General features: G+C 30.5%; 2 protein-coding genes across 2 annotated transcripts in view; both read left to right on the top strand.

Annotated features, from left to right (window-relative positions):
- The window catches only part of LOC145293169 (AP-2 complex subunit alpha-2-like), a 234,228-nt gene that overhangs the window by 149,543 nt on the left and 64,795 nt on the right, over positions 1–19,890 (top strand). Inside the window, exon 4 of the mRNA XM_080139634.1 lies at positions 3,507–3,649. Within this exon, the coding sequence (XP_079995760.1) occupies positions 3,507–3,649 (143 nt within the window). The remainder of the gene's footprint in view (positions 1–3,506; positions 3,650–19,890) is intronic.
- LOC145293367 (uncharacterized) lies at positions 17,509–19,885 on the top strand. The gene is made up of 2 exons (XM_080140002.1): positions 17,509–19,061; positions 19,199–19,885. Exon 1 carries the CDS (start codon positions 17,682–17,684, stop codon positions 18,006–18,008), a length of 327 nt encoding a protein of 108 aa, XP_079996128.1. The 5' UTR covers positions 17,509–17,681; the 3' UTR covers positions 18,009–19,061; positions 19,199–19,885.

Genomic DNA, 19,890 nt, shown 5'->3' on the forward strand with positions numbered 1-19,890 from the left:
GTTCATGAAACCTAATTAATCCATTTTTTCCTGTTCAAAAAAACACCTGTATAGGAAATATTTCTTACTCTTATGGCTTGTCAGTCTAACTTCAAAGTACAGGTCTATGCATGGTTCAACATTTTGGTGATATTTTTTTTTTTTTTCTTTATCCCCTTCCCTTGAGTCAAAAAGAACATGAATTCATTATTAAAAAAATTTATTTATTGCATAAAAAAATTCTGGCGATAAAGGGCTGGGCAAATTTTGTTACTGAATCTGTTGGAGGTCACTTTATTCACTTTTGGATTCCGGTTTAGGGAAACAGAAACTTTGAAGAATTTGACTCTGGAATAGTAGCCAATATAATTTTTATCCAAATTTGTGTGACATGAAAGTAGAAGCATTATATTATTTTGACCGCGTTGACAGTTCAATTCCTATGGAAACAGATTTTAACAACGCATTATATTTACTTTTTAATTTTTTAGAAAATCACAACATTAATTCGATTCTTATAATATAAGACTTCTAATATTCTACAAAAACAAACAAAACAAATTTGGGGCGTATAGATTCGAAATGTCATGGAGTTAATGGTTATTATCATAAGTGAACCTCTGACCAATCAAATCAATTTGTGATGTCCTAACACATGTACTTGCTGTCTTACCTCAAAGATCACTAGCTTTATACTAAAAATTATTTGTACATAATATTTGTAAAACTAGGTAATAAAAATAACCAGTCTTAAAGAGGTTATTTCTAAGAAATATTATGTGAATAATTTTTGTCTTTAAATGGAAATTGTGTGCTTCTGCAGAGAGTGACCTCAATGTGCCATGTTCACGTTTTTTAAAAAGAGGGACAATTTTTTTGTAAATCTAAAAAATAATTAAAAGGTTTTTCATTTGATTTCTATAATAGCAAGCAAAACTAAACAATTTGTTTATTAATGCTTACAAATTTCATGGAGTTTTTTTTGATAAGGTCTTTCAATTTTTATAAATATTTTTCTATCATTTTCAATCAGTTTCTCTCTTTTTCAAGATTATAAACACAAAGTATTCTAACTACAAGTACTTCACATACTAATGTTAATATGGTTATTGCTGTTTATGAATTATCAAAGACTAAAAATAAAACAAACGAAAGCCTCTCCAAACAGTTGCAGGAGTTTCTTTTCTCCCTTGACAAAGAGATTTTATTTTAAAAAAATTGGGATATCAGCACCTACCATTCTGTACGACACATTATAGGGCTCAATTCTACTTATGAAGAGAAATACTTTATGTTAATTGGCAGCTGTTACTATTAGAGTAAGAAGAGCAAGTATATACAAAATTTATGAATGAAAATAAATGTAAACTGAAAAAAATTCTAAGTGCTTATTATGAAAACCCACATAGATGAATGATAGTAAAATTATTTTCATATATTTCTGCACATACATTCTCAACTGTGTTGTGCGGATTTTTTTTAAAACCCCAAATTCTTGTTTATTGATTTTGCTATTACGAAATGTAGTCTCACCACTGAAAACGAAATGTTTCTTGAACATCCAATTTCTTTTACATATCAGTACACAATTGTTTGCATTTTGAATTGTCATTTGCCATTATGATCTGCAGTTTGTAAGTTTTCATTAGCAAGTGTTTCCTCAGGATCTGCCAAACTGTCATTGGAGAGTTTCGAGACATGTTCTTATTGTTTAGATTTCTTTTTTAAGATTTTATTGAATATGTTTAACAGTCTCTTCTAGGTCATTTTCCCTTGCACAGCCTTCGTCTTTGAATCTATAATGGTGTTGGTGATATTTTAGAGAACCCTCTCACAAATCCGTACTGCACAGTATTATTTCATTGTGTTTGCACACAGTTGCACATATAAAACATTTATTCTCTTCCAATGGATGTCAATCCTGTAAACATACACTTGTTACTTATCTAAACTGTTAAATTATTAAAATTTCAAGTCATTATTTGAATTGCAATTAGCAAAATTTCCAAATATATTTTTTAAACACCTTGACACAATTTTACCATTAATTAATATCAGAAAAATAAAACCTCATGCAGTTCGAAACTAATTTAAATGTGATGTGCATCAATAAAAATGTTGCTTTTAAGTTATTATAAAATGCTTTACTCTAAATTATTAAACTAAACTTACAATTAGACAAAACCTTTTGAGCAGATGAGTTGGATCTCTACAAAGGTATTATAAAATATATTGTATTTTACATGCTGCTACCCCCCCCTCCCCAAATTAGTCTAACTAAAACTGAATCTCCACCACCTTGCAGTGTTGAAACTGTGCACCTAGGATTAAATTTTTTGTCCTTCCTTCAATGGACCTACCTATTGAACTTGCTTTTATCGCTAAAAATCACTTTCGACCAATATAAAGAGTCATGATCTTCATTGCATCTGATGAAGTCTAGACAGCGCTTTTTATTCTTTACAGAAATCATTAGCTTGCATCTTGCAACACAGCCTTGCAAATTAAATTCCTACAACCTGTTAACTGTAGAAAGAGAGCACTTTTTAACAAGCTTACACTATTGTTAGATGTGGGGAGCCATTTCAAATTTGTTTCTGAGGCTGATAGTATTGTCTTCCTGTAAGAAGTAACTCTAGGAAGACCAGATTTAGGGGAACATGAACACTGCTGGTGTTTTGGTGCTTTTACACAGTCATACATACTGTTTTCCCATCACATTTCAATCTGCAGGCAATTTCTTGATTGGATAAACCAGAAAAGTGGAGATTAATTAGCTCCTGATGATCACTTTGAGAAAGTCGAGGCATATGGACTAAATGTTACATTTGTATAATCTGGAACAACAACAATTATGATTAGAGATGCTTTGTTGCCTAAAAGATGGATATTGTAAGCTGGTTTTAAGCTCATTTGTTACTGCAGTTTCTTTGTGCCTTCCTGATTTTAAGTTAATTTATTAAATTGAGGCGAACACTAGGATACTTCAATTAAAAGTCAAATAAGAACAGGTAAAATTATAGAGGAATAAAAGGCGAATCAAATGAGGTATATAGGTTGTTTAAACAGTTGCATTCAATTTAGCTTCAATTTGCGGTTTTTAAAAAAATGGCAAGTGTGACTTTCTTCTGAACACACACACACACACACACACATGATTTCAAATGAATATATTTTACTGATTGAAATTACACTGAGCTGTTTTAATGGTAATATTTGTGTGATAAATGAAACAGACTTTTGCCTTTATTCACTTAGATAATATATAAAAAGTATATCTGTCCTAATTGAAACACATTTTAACGTTGGCTCAATTTGAACAGATACAATCAAATGTATGCGTTATTTATTATAATTGTAAAAAAGTATAAAATCTTTAATATTTTTCAATGTCTTTTAAAATGATACACTTTATATGATACTGAAGCCTTTTACGGTTTAACTGTTGTTCCAGTTTTATTTTCTTTTGTTTACTGTCTTATGAATTCCAAAAAAAAAAATTTTTTTTTTTCCCCCCCTCTTTCCAGGTGACAAAACCTTGGACGGTTACCAAAAAAAGAAATATGTGTGCAAGCTGCTCTTCATCTTTTTGCTGGGACATGACATTGACTTTGGACATATGGAAGCAGTCAACCTGCTCAGCTCAAATAAATACACAGAAAAACAAATTGTAAGCAGATGTTTATTTAAAGCTTTACATTTTGAACTTTTCATGAAGTGGAACTTTACCTTCAGTTTAACCCCTGCCCGTGTAAAACTAACATTTGAACTTCAATATCAAAGAATAAAAAACAAACTTGCTACTTGCATTTAAATTACCATCTGTCACTATTTTTAGTAAAAATAAATGTTTACCATTCAGTACTACATTGTAAATGAAGGGTATCATTTCAGTACTACATTGTAAATGAAGGGTATCATTTTCAAAAGATTCTTGTTGAAGAATGCACTTCAATTTTTTATCTGATAATGATGCAAAAAAGATTAAAGCATTAAAGACTTGAAGTCAGTTCATTCATGTACAACAATTATTTGTTACACACAACAATTATTTGTTACGCACAACAATTATTTGTTACGCACAACAATTATTTGTTACGCACAACAATTATTTGTTACGCACAACAATTATTTGTTACACACAACAATTATTTGTTACACACAACAATTATTTGTTACGCACAACAATTATTTGTTACGTACAACAATTATTTGTTACGCACAACAATTATTTGTTACACACAACAATTATTTGTTACGCACAACAATTATTTGTTACGCACAACAATTATTTGTTACGCACAACAATTATTTGTTATACACAACAATTATTTGTTACACACAACAATTATTTGTTACACACAACAATTATTTGTTACGCACAACAATTATTTGTTACACACAACAATTATTTGTTATGTACAACAATTATTTGTTACGCACAACAATTATTTGTTACGCACAACAATTATTTGTTACACACAACAATTATTTGTTACGCACAACAATTATTTGTTACACACAACAATTATTTGTTACACACAACAATTATTTGTTACACACAACAATTATTTGTTACACACAACAATTATTTGTTACACACAACAATTATTTGTTACGCACAACAATTATTTATTACGCACAACAATTATTTGTTACGCACAACAATTATTTGTTATGCACAACAATCATTTGTTATGCACAACAATTATTTGTTACGCACAACAATTATTTGTTACGCACAACAATTATTTGTTACGCACAACAATTATTTATTACGCACAACAATTATTTGTTATGCACAACAATTATTTGTTACGCACAACAATTATTTATTACGCACAACAATTATTTGTTATGCACAACAATTATTTGTTACGCACAACAATTATTTGTTACGCACAACAATTATTTGTTACGCACAACAATTATTTGTTACGCACAACAATTATTTGTTATGCACAACAATTATTTGTTATGCACAACAATTATTTGTTACGCACAACAATTATTTGTTATGCACAACAATTATTTGTTATGCACAACAATTATTTGTTATGCACAACAATTATTTGTTATGCACAACAATTATTTGTTATGCACAATAATTATTTGTTATGCACAACAATTATTTGTTACGCACAACAATTATTTGTTATGCACAACAATTATTTGTTACGCACAACAATTATTTGTTACATACAACAATTATAGATGATGCCCTTTATTGTCTACCAACTGACATGATTCACAAAACACCAGCACCGCAACTGGGATGGCACAATAAGAATAGTGGTCTGCTGAGGACATGGCTTGCAACGGTCAGAGCTGACTTGGAAGTTATGACTGACCCATGTGTCTTTGCTGTGCGATGATGAAATCTCAATTGGCTAAAGTATGCTGATGGATCAGCAGCAGACCGTTCTGGATGGACTGTTTGATTTGTGATATGGCAAATTCACTTGGAGTTGGCTGAACCCACCCTGGATGAATCCCATCGCAAGAATTTTATTATACACTAGCAGGCCAGCTGCATCATTGCCCAGAAGTCTGATGTTTTTTAGAGATAGGAGAATGATTTGTTACATGTAACATGTGAAAAAAATGTAATGAATACAGAAACTCATTTACTTCAGATAATTATGTGACTGAAATAGGAATTAAAAAAGTATTTATTTTTAAATAACAAACAATTATGGAGAAAAAAATATTTTGAAAGGAAGAGAAATGGTTGTAAAGAAATAGAACAAAATAATTTTAGATATAAAAAACCAAAAAACTGTTGCATTTGTACCTCCTCAGCGTAAAGAGCCCTTGACAAGCAGCAAAATCATATCGTCTTCACTCTAAAGTCTTTCTACTCTATTAGCTTCTTTCCTCAAATCGCTTGCCTTTGAAAGTCCCTTTCTGCTTCTTGTTTTATTGACTCTACGAATATGCAGAAATTTAAATCTAACAGGACCAAGCATCTTGCTGCACAACTCCCCACTTAGAATACCTCTATAAATTTGGTACATAATTCACAGTAGCCCTTTACCTCTCAGTTGCAGTGTGCTTTGTTTTGAGTAAATTGAAGTTAAAAAAAAAAATTTTTTTTAGTCATTGAATAATTTAATGATAAATCTTTACTTATGGCACAAAAAAGTGTCATCAATAATGCTATTAGATAATAATTTATTCACTGAAATAGATGACCCTGTGTAAATATTAAAAATAAAGATTATTTCAATCAATAAGCCTAATATGATCAATATACATTAAAAGGGAGATCATTCATACAGTTTTAACTTTGTTTAGCAGTCTGCATATCAATGTGTATCAGACTCATAGAATTAATCCATTGCTAATAAGTTTGATATGAGACGAGCATACTTTGCCACATGTTAAGCAAAATAATAAATCCAATCCAGATAATTATTTAGAGAGAAGATCAAAATTTATAAGCAATAAGTCTGAAATATCAAGATTTCTTAATATGCTATTATTATTAAAATAAATGAGGAACTGGTTTTATTTTCATGATTTTTGTCTGCTGATAATAATTTTATTGATTCAATTCCCATAAATGTCTTTTATAAAACTGCAAAATTAATCGACTTTTTTGCTTTTCTTCCAATCATCCAAGTCAAACCAGTTTGTCTTGTGGGTGGATGAGTGTTTCCACCCATTTGGTTACTCATATATATTTATATATGTGTGTGTGTATATGTGTGTGTGTGTGTGTATATATATATATAAAATAAAGAAGTAAAAATTAAGTTTATAAGCTGTAAACTTAAAGATATAAATATTTATATAGCAATACAAGCAAAATAGGAAATAGAGCTTGTCATAAAAGAACTCTTAAAACTTATAAAAAATTATAATTTACATGAATTTACTGTTCAACAGGATACTCTGAAAGAAATATTAAGAATATCTTAATCCGTGGAGTTTCAAAGAATGCATTCTATTCAGTAGAGGAAAGATTTTAGCAAATGATTATTATATTGAAGCTATGAATTTGCTGATACTAGCATAAATTGAACCTGCATTATATGAAAACTAGTTATAAATGCATAAAAGTTAGTGTAGAGTGCTGAAAAGAAATGAAAGTGAAATTATATGCAGTGATTTGGTTGTTCCAAAAAAGAGAATTAGTCATAAGATTCAATGTTTTCATAAGTAGTTCCAAGTTTTAAGAGGAAATTTTGACATAGCAATCCAAAATAAGAATAATTCAATCATTCTGTAAACAAAAGCAGTTTGCAAGCGATCGAGAAAAAAAATTTTTCAAAGCGTTAAATTTTTTTTTTTTTTCAATTAAAGACATTTTTTTTTCTATTTGTAATAATAAAGTTAGAATAATAAATTCTAGTAAATTATAATTTAGTCTTTAATCGTTCCTTCTTTGGACTATTGTTCTCATCTCGAGTATTATTTGCACAATGTTTCAAGGAACCTATATCTAAAATTTTCAACAGACAAATTTTTGGCCGAAAACCAATCACAAAAATTTTCCCAAATCTCAGTACCCTGTATATCAAATTTTGAGTCTGTAGACTTAAAATTGACAGTTGTTGTGTAGGGAAATGTATATATACGCGCACACACACACACACACACATTCTTTTATAGATATACTAGCATTTCAGCCTGGCGTTGCCCGGGTATTTGGATGTGTCTGTTGAGCAAAAAAAAAAAAAAAAAAAAAGTGGTAGTAGGAAGGCAGGCTTGAACTCGTACCGCGAAGGAGGAGAAGAACGGGGAGGAAAAACTGACGTCTATGCTGTTACGACCATCGCCAAACCGGAAGTGACATTTTTTAAGATTAAGGCTAGACAATCGAAAGGAGAGGATGACTTTCAAAAATATCGGCGAAAAAGGCGACCCCCCCCCTGTAGAAAAGTTCCCAGTTGAGGGTGAAGATATTAATGTTTTTAGCCAATTTTTCGATATTTGTCGTATGAAAGGTCGGACATTAAAACTATACTGATCTTGGTAAAATCCGTCGCCTCCATTGAAAGTTTAAGGCAGACATGCAAGCATACATACATACATACATTTATATATTAGTAACTAAACATATTCGACCCAAACCGATGAAAAAGCTTGTCCTATCTCTGAATACCCTTTATGTCAAATTTCAAATGTTTAGACCAGAAATTGTCTGAGTAATTTGGTAAAACTGCAGAGGTCATTTTTTTTTTTTTAACTTTGACCCCTATTATGACTACTTAACATTGTTTTGGACTCATATCAAGTTATTAAGTTAGATCAATGTCCAAGGAACCTATATCTAAAATTTAAAGTGTTTAGACCCAAAATTGTCGGAGGAGTTTGGTAGAGTTCTCAAAGGTCAAATCGTTGAAATTTGACCCCTTAACAGCCAAATTTCTGGGCGAAAACTGATAACATAGATTTTCCCAAATCTCAGTACCCTGTATATCAAATTTCGAGTCTGTAGACTAAAAATTGACAGTTATTGCGTAGGGGAATGTACACAGACACGTTCACTTTTATAGATATCTATATAGATAGATAGATAATACAGCTAATCATTATACTATTATTATTACATTTTTTTTCATTTTCATTTTTTTTCATTTTCATTTTTTTTCATTTTCATTTTTTTTCATTTTCATTTTTTTTTCATTTTCATTTTTTTTCATTTTCATTTTTTTTCATTTTCATTTTTTTTCATTTTCATTTTTTTTTCATTTTCATTTTTTTTCATTTTCATTTTTTTTCATTTTCATTTTTTTTTCATTTTCATTTTTTTTCATTTTCATTTTTTTTCATTTTCATTTTTTTTCATTTTCATTTTTTTTCATTTTCATTTTTTTTCATTTTCATTTTTTTTTCATTTTCATTTTTTTTCATTTTCATTTTTTTTCATTTTCATTTTTTTTCATTTTCATTTTTTTTTCATTTTCATTTTTTTTTCATTTTCATTTTTTTTCATTTTCATTTTTTTTCATTTTCATTTTTTTTTCATTTTCATTTTTTTTTCATTTTCATTTTTTTTTCATTTTCATTTTTTTTTCATTTTCATTTTTTTTTCATTTTCATTTTTTTTTCATTTTCATTTTTTTTTCATTTTCATTTTTTTTTCATTTTCATTTTTTTTTCATTTTTTTTTTCATTTTCATTTTTTTTTCATTTTTTTTTTTCATTTTCATTTTTTTTTCATTTTTTTTTTCATTTTCATTTTTTTTTCATTTTTTTTTTCATTTTCATTTTTTTTTCATTTTCATTTTTTTTTCATTTTCATTTTTTTTCCTTTATTGGTTCTTTGTGGTCTTAATTTTTAAAAAGAACTTTTTTTATTCTAAATCTTTTAAGAAAGTACAGATTTGTTTATTCTTCCAGAATGCTGGAAAGTAAGAATTCCTCATTTCAAAGAATGATGTTCTTAATTACCTGAATTATATGCATCAATAGTTGAGCTAAACTTGTCATCTGACCACCACACTATGAAGTTCCATAGAAATCTACAGGAGTGTGAACCTCCTCTCATTGGCAACTAATAATCCATAATTGGATCATCGTATATCTTGGATGGTGGCTGCTGTCGAGAAAGATCAAGATATAATGAGACACGGCAAGTGAATAGACGTGCGATTTGCTGTCAATAGAAATATTCTCCTTTTGGCCAACAAGGACTGATTAGAATGGAAGGTGGATGGATGCAGCTCTTTCTTGATCGGTAACTATGGTAACAGTCATCTGAATTGAAAAGGTCAATAGCAGCAGCAGATAACCTTTATTATTCAAAAGTGCTTAAATTGTGCTTGAATTTCAAATTAGCTCTTTGCTTTCACTCTGTGCATCTATAAATAAAATCCACCTGTCTTGTACAGTGGTGTAAGAATTAATTTAATAAATGACACCTAATAAACATGCTACACAAAAGTCTCATAAAAAAAACGTTTTTTTTTTGGGGGGGGGGATTTTATTTTAATTTTTTTTTTTCAAATAAATCGAAGTTTTTTTGGTTTTTTTTCTTGAATTTTCATATCTAAAGAATGTATAAATTATTGAAACATCATGAATTGAATCAAACCTATTTCATTTATATATTTATTTGCTGTTATCCTCATCTTTATAATTGTTGTTTCATGATGTTTCGGCCAAGGTGGTTAACCGTGACGAGATAGAAATGCTGAGTCTCTAAACTGTATCCTCAGTAATTAATGCCTTCCATAGTTTTTGTTGTCTCACCATGTTTTGGCTAACCAAGCCTCTGGCCGGCTTTGGGTAGGATTTAAACTCTTATTTCATTTAATCTACGCACACATATATATAAATAGAGAGAGAGAGTATCAATAGAATAAGAAAACGACAATATAAAAATATGTAATATAGATTTAGTCATTAAGGATGATACATCAATTAGGGGTGTAGGATAAGTAAAACTCTTTATACCATGGTATTTCAAAGCTTAATGCTTCTCATCAGAAGAGGACAGAAGATACTAGGAAACATAATAGAGATGAGATGTCTAGCGATAGTTAGATTAGGAGTGAAATAATTGTGCAGTGAGAGATAAAATATTGAGACTATTTGGGGAGGGAACTGTAGAATAAAGTGATCTCTATGATATAGGAGGTGTATAGCTTTTATTATATAACAAAGGTATGTGTATAGCATATCTGCCATGGTGGGTTTAATATGTGTGCAATATGCATGACTAAACTCTCAGACAAACATAGGGTAAGTGATTGAAAGAGGATGCTTATTTAATCATGCATATTAATGGGTTATAATTATAGAATTATAAAAAGCAACAAAACCAATCCTTTCCTAGTAATACATAAAATAATTGCTATATAGACTAATACATAAAACAGTTTCTTGAGAATGTTATGTATGGTCTATCTTCTAAGGAATTAAATTTTCTGTTAACAATATTTTCAATTTGAGAAAACTTATAAAAAACAATGAATTCTATGAACATTTATTTTTAAATAGAGCCGACAAGAAGATACACACTTTTCAGTTGACTTTTGTAATGCCACATATTTTTTAAATAATCAAAATGCCACTGTATCCACACATATTTTTTAAATAATCAAAATGCCACTGTATCCACACATATTTTTTAAATAATCAAAATGCCACTGTATCCACACATATTTTTTAAATAATCAAAATGCCACTGTATCCACACATATTTTTTAAATAATCAAAATGCCACTGTATCCACACATATTTTTTAAATAATCAAAATGCCACTGTATCCACACATATTTTTTAAATAATCAAAATGCCACTGTATCCACACATATTTTTTTAAATAATCAAAATGCCACTGTATCTACACATATTTTTTTAAATAATCAAAATGCCACTGTATCCACACATATTTTTTAAATAATCAAAATGCCACTGTATCCACACATATTTTTTAAATAATCAAAATGCCACTGTATCCACACATATTTTTTAAATAATCAAAATGCCACTGTATCCACACATATTTTTTAAATAATCAAAATGTCACTGTATCCACACATATTTTTTAAATAATCAAAATGCCAATGTATCCACACATATTTTTTAAATAATCAAAATGCCACTGTATCCACACACGATCAAACACACATCAGTAACTTTTCTCTTTTTTATAAATCAAACATGATTTTAAAATAACATTTTCATGTAGAGGGAAATTTCGTCTCTATTAAAATGCATTTGTTAAGCAGTATTTTGAAATTTATGTGAAATCTATGCTCATAAATATCAAATCAGTTCTCCTGAAAGGGCTGAAAATAACATTTGAACACAAATGCTGAACTTTTTCACAAAATAAATCAAGCTACTTAAACAGAACTATGTTCTATTAAAATCAAAACAATCATTTAATTAAATAAAACAATAGCAGATATAAGTTAACAGCATGTCCTTTTGCAAAGCTGCACACAAATTAGTTAACCATATAACTTTTATACTACTTGTGTATCTATGATTTAAAAAGATAGTGGCACTATTGTGTAAAGTATTAACTTGAAATAGTTTTGACCTCACCATTAGTACGAGAAATGGGCTCAACATTTGCATTTGTTTCTTTTGATACATTATATTGGCGTTTGGTAATAAGCATAGATTTTATTTTTATAATACTGCTTGAAAAACCATGTTTTCTGTGGGGCAGGTTATATAAGAAAAACTAACTCTATTCTCCCCACATTAAAAACTGACTTTGTGTCTAACTCTGCCCTTGTGGGGAAATAGGAACATTGAACTTCTAATTTGTATTAACTGGTTTCATCGACCGATCAGAATTGACTTTATATAATTGCTGAAGTATATTTGAAACTTGCTAAAGATAAATATGTGATAAAAAATATAATAGATTTTCTGCAGAATAATTATTTTTAAGCATAACTTTATATGTTAGAACAAAGTTATCTTGTGAGATTGTAAAAGTTGGACTTAAATAGCATCTAATCTGATATAGTAAACTCCAATTGTGACGAGTCAATCTTTTACATGCTATTAACACTATAATAACATACTTTGTATATTTTTAAAATTGCATCATTTCACTCTGACAACTGGGAATATCAAAACATTTGTAAATTATGAAGTAAAAATAAAAATACTCAAGGTGAAAACCTCATTATTGGTAATTAAAGAATATGTCAATGAATGCTACCATATTTTTGTGAGTTCCCCTTCCCACTCTGCATTTACTTTCAAAAAGAGACACAACTCAAGGAAGTAGATGTGACAAAAGGTCTGTGTGGTCATTAGCAAAAGCTGCTTTCCCACCAATTTTAATTGAACCAAAGGACGGTTGCTTTCTCAATTAAAATCTCTGGATCTTGGAATTCAGGAGATGCAGTAAATGCTCTTACTACATGGCAACTAAACTACAACCTCTGTCCTATTGATGAAATGTTGCATCCCTGTGCTTATTTTACAAGTATTTTAATGGAAGCTGCTCTAGCAAACTCCATGCCCTTGTACTCTCACACATAAATACCCCGACTAACCTGACAAGTATCATTGTAGAGATCCCTAGATACTAGAAAAACTTTTACTCAAAGTTTTTTCCTGCAACTGTTAGACTTTGGAATTCCCTCCTGGATCCTAGCTTCTCTTACTGTTTTACATGCAAAAGTTCAAGTGTAATGTGAACAGACATCTTGCTGCTCAACTCCCTACATACTATCCCTGCATATTTTGTCCCAAATAGTAGCTCCTTACATTCAAGTGGCACTGTGCCTTGTTTGGGGTAAAAAAAGCAATTAAAAAAAAAATTAGGATGAATTTGGACAGCAGATGGGCCACTTTATCCTCTTCTGTGTAAAGTTCTACCACCCTTTCCCTACAAGGTAATGGAAACATGATGGTTTAAGTGTTTAGCAAATATATGCTTCTTTTGCTTGCATATTTTTCTAGGCAGGGAGGATTATGTAATTGTTAAAGAACTACATATAATATGTAGTTAAATATATAATATGTAGTTAAAGCAAAATAGTTTTGGGCCTATCAAAATAAATTCCATTTCTGTTGATAATGTTTATCCAGTTATTTATTATCGCTTATGTTTGGATCCATGTTTTGAAGCATGACATAAATCAAATCTCACATCACGCCAAAGCTATAATCATTTTGTTGAGGTAATGTTTTAAGCTCTATTTACAGGAAAGTCCAAATAGGTCAGTTTGTAGAATGTCAGATTGAAAATCTAGTAATTTCAGCTTTGGTATAAGCCGAAAAATATAAATTTTAAATAAATATTTAATCAAAAACTAAAAATATTACACATGTCTGATCTTTTAACTGTCATATTTTGAATTTCATTTTCACCATGCTTCTTAACAATGAATTTCTATTAAATTTTTTTTCTTTTGAAAATTATTGGGAATTTATTATTTACTATTAATGCAATAGTCTATATTTCTTAAAGTAATTAAAGTCTATGACATTTTGAATTGAGACAAATTCTGCAATGTATTACGCTTAAAAACAAATTTCAGTCATGTTTATTCTGTTAAAAATATTTTGATGGACAAAATCTCTATATAAGATTAAATTAAATTATACCTAAGTTTATTTCGTTTTTTTTTTTTTCTACAAGTTTTTATAAAATGTGCAAATAAATCCAAATTAAACACTAGAATGAAATATTTTCAGACAATACCAGTTAGGTACAGCTAGTTATTTATATAGATACCTTTTTATTAAAAGAATTGATAGAAATTGGTATTTCAATATTTAAGGCTGTCGAGTTTTAATTTATCACTACTCAGTAGATAAAAAGAAAATTCAATTTCAAGTACTTTGTCTTTATGCAGTTAATTAGATTTGCCTCAAAATCCATGTTGGATTGATCCAGGTCATTGGCAACATTTCAAATCTTATTGGCAGCAGTTAAATAAAATAGGTTCTTTTTCCAGCAGAGTCAATCTCTTTATTGACTCAAGCAGTCCATCATGGAAGCCATTTTGAATATTCAGTGGACAATATATCATGTGAAAAAAATATATTGATTTTTAGTGAACTTGAGGAAGTTGCATTCTGGTGCAGCAACATTTCTGTGTGTCCATTTAGTTACCAAATATAAATTACTTGTACAAATAAAGAACAAAGAATTAAAAAAAAATCAATAGAAAAAAAAACTACTGATATTATTTAACAAGAACGGATATTCTTAAGATCTCTGATTCCTTCTTGTAAGACGAGAACTCTTCTACTGCAGCTGCAAAGAACTTCTCTTTTTTACTCTGTGTGCCTAATATCAAATGCAGTTGTTTTTATGAAAAGTTTCTTCTCAAGAATTTCCTATTTGAGAAACACATTATCAGAGGACTGCTTCCCTGCATCTTCAAATCCAATGTTAACAAATATGTCATAAACTGTCTTTATATTTAATCAATTTTATTCATTTCATTCATCATTTTCAATCCTCTCATAATATTCTTTATTGTTCAGTTAACAACCTTTCTATTTCATTATTCTGTATTCTCAAGTACCTTTTTAGTCTTAAGTAATGACTCATTTTAAAAAAATGCATTTGTTCAGTCTGTATATTTAATGATGAAAATGATTTTTTTAAAAATATCTGACAAAACTTTTTTTATATATCTGCACTGAATTCATTGTTACCATCTGTGCAGATTACACAACCATCTTTAGTAGCACTTCAAAAAGCATTGATCAAGATTTTTATGACTGTCTCTCCTTTCACTTGCACCATGTGATGTAACGAAGGGAAAAAGTGACTTGTTACTTTTATCATCTCTAAAACAAAGCTTCTCCCTTTTCATTGCCAACACTTGGATCATCACTTCTCGCTAATAAAAATGAATAGCTTTCTCCTAAAGAAAGCCTACCTTCCTTCTTTGATAAACTTTTGGACTTTTTATAGTAGGTGCTCGACTGAGCTCCAATCCTTGGTTCCCTTCCTTCTCCTCTCTGTAAAACATTCACAGCAAGAACTTGTCTGGCTACAACCACTGCTGTATTTAAAACCAAACGGAACTTCCATGAACAAAATTTCCTTTCAAGAACATCCCATCTGTGGAACAAAATACCATAAATCTGCTTCCCAACCGACTACAGCATTGTCATCTTCAAGTCTAACATAAACAAATACTTGTTGAGCTACTCTTTTGGTAAATAAAGTTCTCTTATGTAATCTTCTCATTCCATCCACTGTTTCCAATCTTCTTATGATGGTAATCATCATCCAACTAACAATACATTTAACACTTGACCCCCCCCCTCCCATCATGGTCTTGATAAGTGATGATCTATCAGTGCAAAGAATAAATTCACAAATTCTAGTTTAGATTTAAACTTGACAGACTGAACAATGAACAGATCCAGATATGAGTGAATGTATCTAAAAATGTATAACTGTTTTCTATCCTTTTTTGTATGTTGCTTAAAATTGAGCAGTTTTTCTTTGACGTTTAATGTTCTCTTCATATAATAGTTTCATTAATATCATTGTAAATTTATGAGAATCCCTGTCTAGTTATGATTAAAATATCTGTATATAATGAATAGGTATGTTGTGTTTTGGCAGTAAATAACTAAAAACAAAGGTGGGGGGGATATTCTGTAAAACCAGCAAAACCTCTTTTTTTTTTTTTTCCAAATCCTTTGAGATGAAGCTTCATAATTTGTGTAATCATTTTTTTTTTTTTTGTGGACTGTTATCCTTATTTTCATAATTGTTATTGTTTCAGCCAAAACATGGTGAAACAACTATGAAAATGAGGATAACAGTCAAAAAAAATTATTACACAAAGCAAAATTAATTACTCAATTAAAAAACAATAAGAAAACTCAGAATTATAACATTTGAAATATTTTAGTGATCGCTCTTTTATACCCAGCTTGAGTGTGCTTTGGTGATAGGAGTACTATCTGCCCTATAAAATAATAACTAAGCTTAAGTTCAATGATCTGATGGAAACAAGAATTTCAATTTAAGCCATAACATTTACCAAATTAGACATTGAAAAAATCTATTCATTCATCTGAAAAGATTAGGAAGCTGCATCTGAAAGAGAACTGTTTTATACATAAACTAGCACAGGCGCCTGGTGTTGCCCGGTTGTAAAATACTCTTAAATATCATATTGTAATTTATGCAAATTTCATATATATTATTTTAGTGTCAATTCTCTATTGATTATTATATAGTAGTGATTTAAAGAGTAAACAAAAAAGATATAACTTGAGTGCCATCAGCTAGAATCAAAATTTAAAGTAAAACTTGGTAAAATTATTTATTACAAGCAAAATTTGGTAACTTGGTAAAATTATTTATTGCAAGCAAGCAAAGACGCTCGGACAGTCCATAGAGTTTTATAATTATTAAAATACTGCCTAATTATTTAAACTTTGTATTTGTTTTTGTTATTATATATAATGTTAATTTATGGACCACGTTTTTAAACAATGTTTTCTCCCCCCCCCCCCGCTGCCAACGTATATCTTGAAAAAGGGTTGGCTGAAAGACGTCTAGATAGTTTTTTTTTCTTGCCCCACCCCTTATTTATCCTCTTTATCTAATGTAAGCTTAGGAGAAATATACTTTAGAAGTGTATTTTGGCCTTTTTGAAAATTTCTTTTTAATGGTTTGTTTAAACTACAAAAAAAAAAAAAAAAAACCCTCAATAATTAATTATGGCACTATGTTTGGTATTCTTTAAAAGTATTATAAAATTATGTAACCATAAAAATCTTTTTATATATTTGAGGAAAAGGTACAATAAAAGTATTATAAAGAAATTAAATGAAATCATTGGATTAAAGGCTAAGATTACTTCAGTTACATCCAAAATATTTTTTCTCCGATCTTGTTTGCTTAATCACGTCTAACCGGGTTATGTTTCCAGACGTGTTTTGAAGGTTAAAGCGAGAAGTGTGGTAAATGTCGGACGAGCTTTTTTAAAAGATGAAATTCTACATTTATCTGAAGTTTTGGCTTCTACCAAATGCAAATATTACCGGCTGTGGAGTTTTGGATGGTCGAATTTGTCATTGTTTAACAAAATACGATTTTCTAGTCATATTTCTGCTGGTGATATTTTACGCAAATAAAAACTTACTTCGAAAACTCAAAGCTTTCTGAGTTTTCTTCTTAATAGAAAGTTTGTTCGAGTCGGACGAGTGAAAGAAATATTTTTAATTTTTCAAAATATTCATTGTCTGACACCGAAAAAGTTGTCCTCTCACGTGGCCTTGAGTTTGGCATGCCTCCTTCATATATTAACAAGGAGGAGTTATTTGCTGAATTTGAAATGCTGTATCTACAGCTGAAGAAACACATGCCCTCTTCGTCTGGAGATCTATCCTGGTTAAAAGCACGTCTTGTTGATCTTGCGCACAGTTTCGTTAATAGTCCTATTGACTCGAAATCTTTTGTGTTGCAAGCCAACCATTTGAAGGCCATTAACTCTTTGAAATCAAATAAAGACATTTATATTACAAAACCAGACAAAGATTCTGGAGTTGTCATTCTTGACCAAAACGTCTATATCGAGAAAATGATGGTGATACTACAAAATTTGAATATTTAGGCAACGTTAGCATAAATGATGGGACACTCAATACAGAAACCAAACTTCAATCTCACTTTCTTAGATTTTATAAAAGTGGATGGCTTTCCAAAGAAACTTATGATCGAATTCGTCCTGTGGGTTCGCAATGTCCCAGGATATACGGTTTACCCAAAGTCCATAAGGAAAATATTCCTATGCGAGCTATTCTTTCAATGTTGGGTTCTGCGCAACATGAATTGGGTAAATGGTTAGCCGATATCTTTAAACCTGTCCGGTTCCTGCATTCCTGATTCTTTTCAGTTTGCAGAATTTATTCGTGATGTGTAAAAGGTTCATCAAATACTGGATATTTATGTTCCTATGACATATCCAGTTTGTTCACCAATGTGCCTTTGGATGAAACTATCAGCATTTGTGCCGACAGTCTTTATCGTGGTTCCCTAACTAAACCCTCTTTTCCTGTGCATATATTTTTGGAGCTCATGGGTTTTGCTACTAAATCGGTTGAATTTAGTTTTGACGGGAACATGTATCGTCAAGTTGATGGGGTAGCAATAGGAAGTCCTTTGGGTCCAACATTGGCTAATATTTTTGTCGGGTTTCAAGAAAAACTGCTTTTTGATCGTTTTCCTAAATCGATGATGTACTATTTCCATTACGTGGCTGACATTTTTGTTATGTGTTCTTCCTGTACGGAAGCCGAGGGATTGTTAGAACAATTGAACTTACTTCACCCTGCATTGACGTTTACTATGGAGGGTGAAGTTAATGACTCATTACCGTTCTTAGATGTTCTTATTGAAAGATCTGGTATGAGTTTTACTACCAGCATATGTAGAAAACCTACATTTGCAGGACAATACATTAGTTGGGTTTCGTTCTCCCCCTAAAATCAGAAAATTAAATCTTATTAAAACTTTAGTGCATCGGGCTTTGTTGATCTGCTCTCGTACTAAACGAGATGCGGAACTCCAAAGCATAACTGAGATCCGTTTGGCTAATGATTATCCTTTATACATAATTCAAAAATGTGTGAGGGAAAGAATCTTGACGTTTAAAGGTGGAACGTTTGTGGGCCCTCAAAAATGTCCCATATATGTGAAACTCCTGTGGATTGGTGTCAAAAGCCAGGAGTTTTCGCATAAAATTGCTACAGCCATTTCACATTGCTATTTTGCAACAAAGGTCCGAACGGTGTTTGGGACGAGAAATGCTTTCCCCTCCTTTCGAAAGGATGGTATCCCTACCACTCAATATAATATGGTTGTTTATTGGTTTAACTGTCAGTGTGAAGCTGACTACGTGGGCCATACCATTCAACGTTTGGAGGTTAGAATTTCCCAACATGTCCCCCCTTCAATATGTAGGCACAAAAAATGGCCAACATCCTGGCGTTTACCAACTCGTAGATCGGCCATAAGTGAACATTTATTACAGTGCCAAATTTGCACTGAAGGATACACGGATGAAACTTTCTCGGTTTTACACAGAGCGCACTCGAGAATTCACTTAAAAATTCTCGAGGCTGTATACATTAATTTGCGCCAACCATCTCTGTGTAAGCAAAGAGAGTATACCCATAATTTAGAACTTATGGGTATTTTCTGAGATTGTTTCTGTCTTTTTTCTCCTATTCCCTATACAATTTTTTTACCATCGCTGTTAATTTATGGTCTTTTGACCATGTTTTTAAACAATGTTTTCTCCCCCACTGCCAACGTATATCTTGAAAAAGGGTTGGCTGAAAGACGTCTAGATGGTTTTTTTTTTCTTGCCCCACCCCTTATTTATCCTCTTTATCTAATGTAAGCTTAGGAGAAATATACTTTAGAAGTGTATCTTGGTCTTTTTGAAAGTTTCTTTTAATGGTTTATGTTTAAACTACAAAAAAAAAACCCTC

Source organism: Euprymna scolopes, chromosome 14 (assembly GCF_053919585.1).
Source record: "Euprymna scolopes isolate OS-2025 chromosome 14, ASM5391958v1, whole genome shotgun sequence".
Taxonomy (NCBI): domain Eukaryota; kingdom Metazoa; phylum Mollusca; class Cephalopoda; order Sepiida; family Sepiolidae; genus Euprymna; species Euprymna scolopes.